At 30.2% G+C, this 2,453-nt stretch overlaps 1 protein-coding gene across 1 annotated transcript; it reads left to right on the top strand.

Annotated features, from left to right (window-relative positions):
* Positions 1 to 371: 371 nt before the first annotated feature.
* Positions 372 to 2,248, top strand: LOC128175877 (uncharacterized). Its single transcript, XM_052841739.1, has 5 exons — positions 372 to 428; positions 914 to 1,044; positions 1,129 to 1,214; positions 1,821 to 2,057; positions 2,229 to 2,248. Exons 1-5 carry the CDS (start codon positions 372 to 374, stop codon positions 2,246 to 2,248), a joined length of 531 nt encoding a protein of 176 aa, XP_052697699.1.
* The last annotated feature ends 205 nt before the right edge of the window (positions 2,249 to 2,453 follow it).

Below are 2,453 nucleotides of genomic sequence, written 5' to 3'. Positions count from 1 at the left end.
TTTTACTACGCAGTGACAAATGTTATACTACATTGTTTCTGAGAGCATTTGTTAATGTTTTAAACACTATCTCACTACGAAAATTCTTAGAAGTAAAATAGAAGGAGGCTGTTTGGATTTGGTGCAGCGGTTCCAGAGTAAACGAAATTTAAAGGACATCGCAATTGATGACGACAACAAAAACGACTGAAGCAATTGGTTAAGGAAAGGGTGTGTGGGCCTTTTGATAAGTAAAGCTAAAAAAGAAAATGGATTTTCATTGGTTTAATACGGTCTCTGACAAATCAAGATTTAAATATGTTACATGGGTTGCCTGTAGATATAAATGTAGATCAGGATGAAATATCCAATTATTAAGTTTACTAGCCGAAATGGTCGTCCTAAAAGTTCTTCTACCTTTGATTTCTGTCCTTGGAGCATTCAAACAAGTAAGATATAAATATATATTTGTGGGGTTTTATATTGTTTTACAGATCATACTTTGCAAAATTCAGATCACTTTAGACAAAGTTTCTTTTTAAAATTAAGATAACATCAATACAAATAAAAACTTTTAATGTAAGACAATTTTGTAAAAATACCTGTCACTGGTTGTACAATCAACTAAACATTGATAAGTTCATATTTTCCAAATAAGAGAACATGTTCCTTACTTTTAAGTAATGGCAGAGCTTTTTCACTTACCTTTTGTAGTCCTTAGCATCTCTACTTGAATGAAACTTCTCAATATTGTTTTTGGTCTTATGAATCAAGCACATTTTATTATAAAAAGATAAATTCTATAATGGAATCACGAACAGTAGGACTTTACTTTTATTTATGAGAATATAGTTTTGGAACTTTAGAACTGATTCCTTTATTAACGACCTATATCTTGATCAAGTCTCTTAAAAACGACACTTGTTGTTTTTAGATTTCTGGCGCTTCAATCATTTGGTACCATTACATGACTGGTCAACCATTAGACCAAGATCATGTAATCTTACATTACACCGAAGTTGGATTGGAAGGGGGAATCCGCATGTTTGAAAAAACATATGACGGGTAAACAGTTCTTTATCTCTACATCGTATATATTTATATATCTTTAAATTCCATTTTTGGATTAACGTTAGCCGTTTTTGACAGGTCGCAGTGTTACACCGATTCTAATTATTCGTTGAAAGTAGTAGATGGTGAACCAAATTACACTTTGGAAAAATCGATGAACAACTGTGAGTGTTTCAACTTTTTTCAATATATTTGAATTGATTTAAATTACCAAAGTTGTGGTTTAAAATATATGTATAACTGTTATATTACCAGTGTCATAACAGACTTAACAAATAACTAAACAGATTATTTCTTAAAATATGAACATATCTATGTAATGATGGGGAGACGCCTGTTATAGCATTTCAATATACACTTTTACTTTAGAAAATACTCCCATTTATCGAACGTTTTATGTGTAATATCATATCAAAAGATACAATGTATGTTTATGCAATAATTGTTACATTTATGGGTTTGTTGTTTGTCTATAGCTAATTTTGTGATTTCCATTTTATGTAATAGTGTGTGATAAGATATATTGTTATAAAAGAAATTAACAAGTAACACTTCTGCATTTGAAATCAAGTTTTAATGAAATTATCATTGCAGATCTTATTTGTGCACTTTGAACCCATTCACACATATTTTGTTTGTAGATTATGCACCATTTTAAGATTCATTACAACTAAGTTACTCCAATTATGTTCTAATGCATTTAATATAGAACGAGCTAAAACTATGCTACTTAGAAATGTTGTCCCTATATCTTCACGTTTGAATTGTAGGTAAACTATATCGCATAGTCGTATTTCATAATGAAACCAACGAAGAACCTTATAAAATCGTCAATGTGATTGTCTCAAATACCTTCAATCTTAAATCGAGCGAATGTATTACCACTTCCGGTACCTATCACGTGGTGATGACCAAGACTCGGAACCCATCTGTTGAAGATCAACAGAAAATATCGGAAGATCTGGAAAATCTTGGCATAAACGGACTCAAACTGACAGACCTTTCAGGTTGAAGGACAATTTGATTAAATATTTATTATGTTGTTCTTTATTTATCATCACATAAATTTTGTTTTTAACTTGTAAAAATAACTAAAATTATTATTCAATGCACAAATGGTTTTTTTTATAAAAATTGCAATTAGGATCAATTTTTCTAATAATTGTTTTCTGTTTCAGTTTGTCCTGACCCAGTCTGAATTGAGCAATCCAGAGAAATCGCTGTAAATTAAATAAATCTTACCAAAAAATAGTACAACAATGTTGCAAGTATTTTGTTATTATCATAAATAAATATGACACTACCTTTGACAAGACAACACTTTTTTATTATCATAACGTGAAACAGAAGAAATTTCACTTGTACAATTGAAAACAAAAACCCATTAAAGCTTGGCGGAATGG

Source organism: Crassostrea angulata, chromosome 3 (genome assembly GCF_025612915.1).
Source record: "Crassostrea angulata isolate pt1a10 chromosome 3, ASM2561291v2, whole genome shotgun sequence".
Lineage (NCBI taxonomy): Eukaryota > Metazoa > Mollusca > Bivalvia > Ostreida > Ostreidae > Magallana > Magallana angulata.
This window is presented reverse-complemented; position numbering and strand designations above follow the sequence as displayed.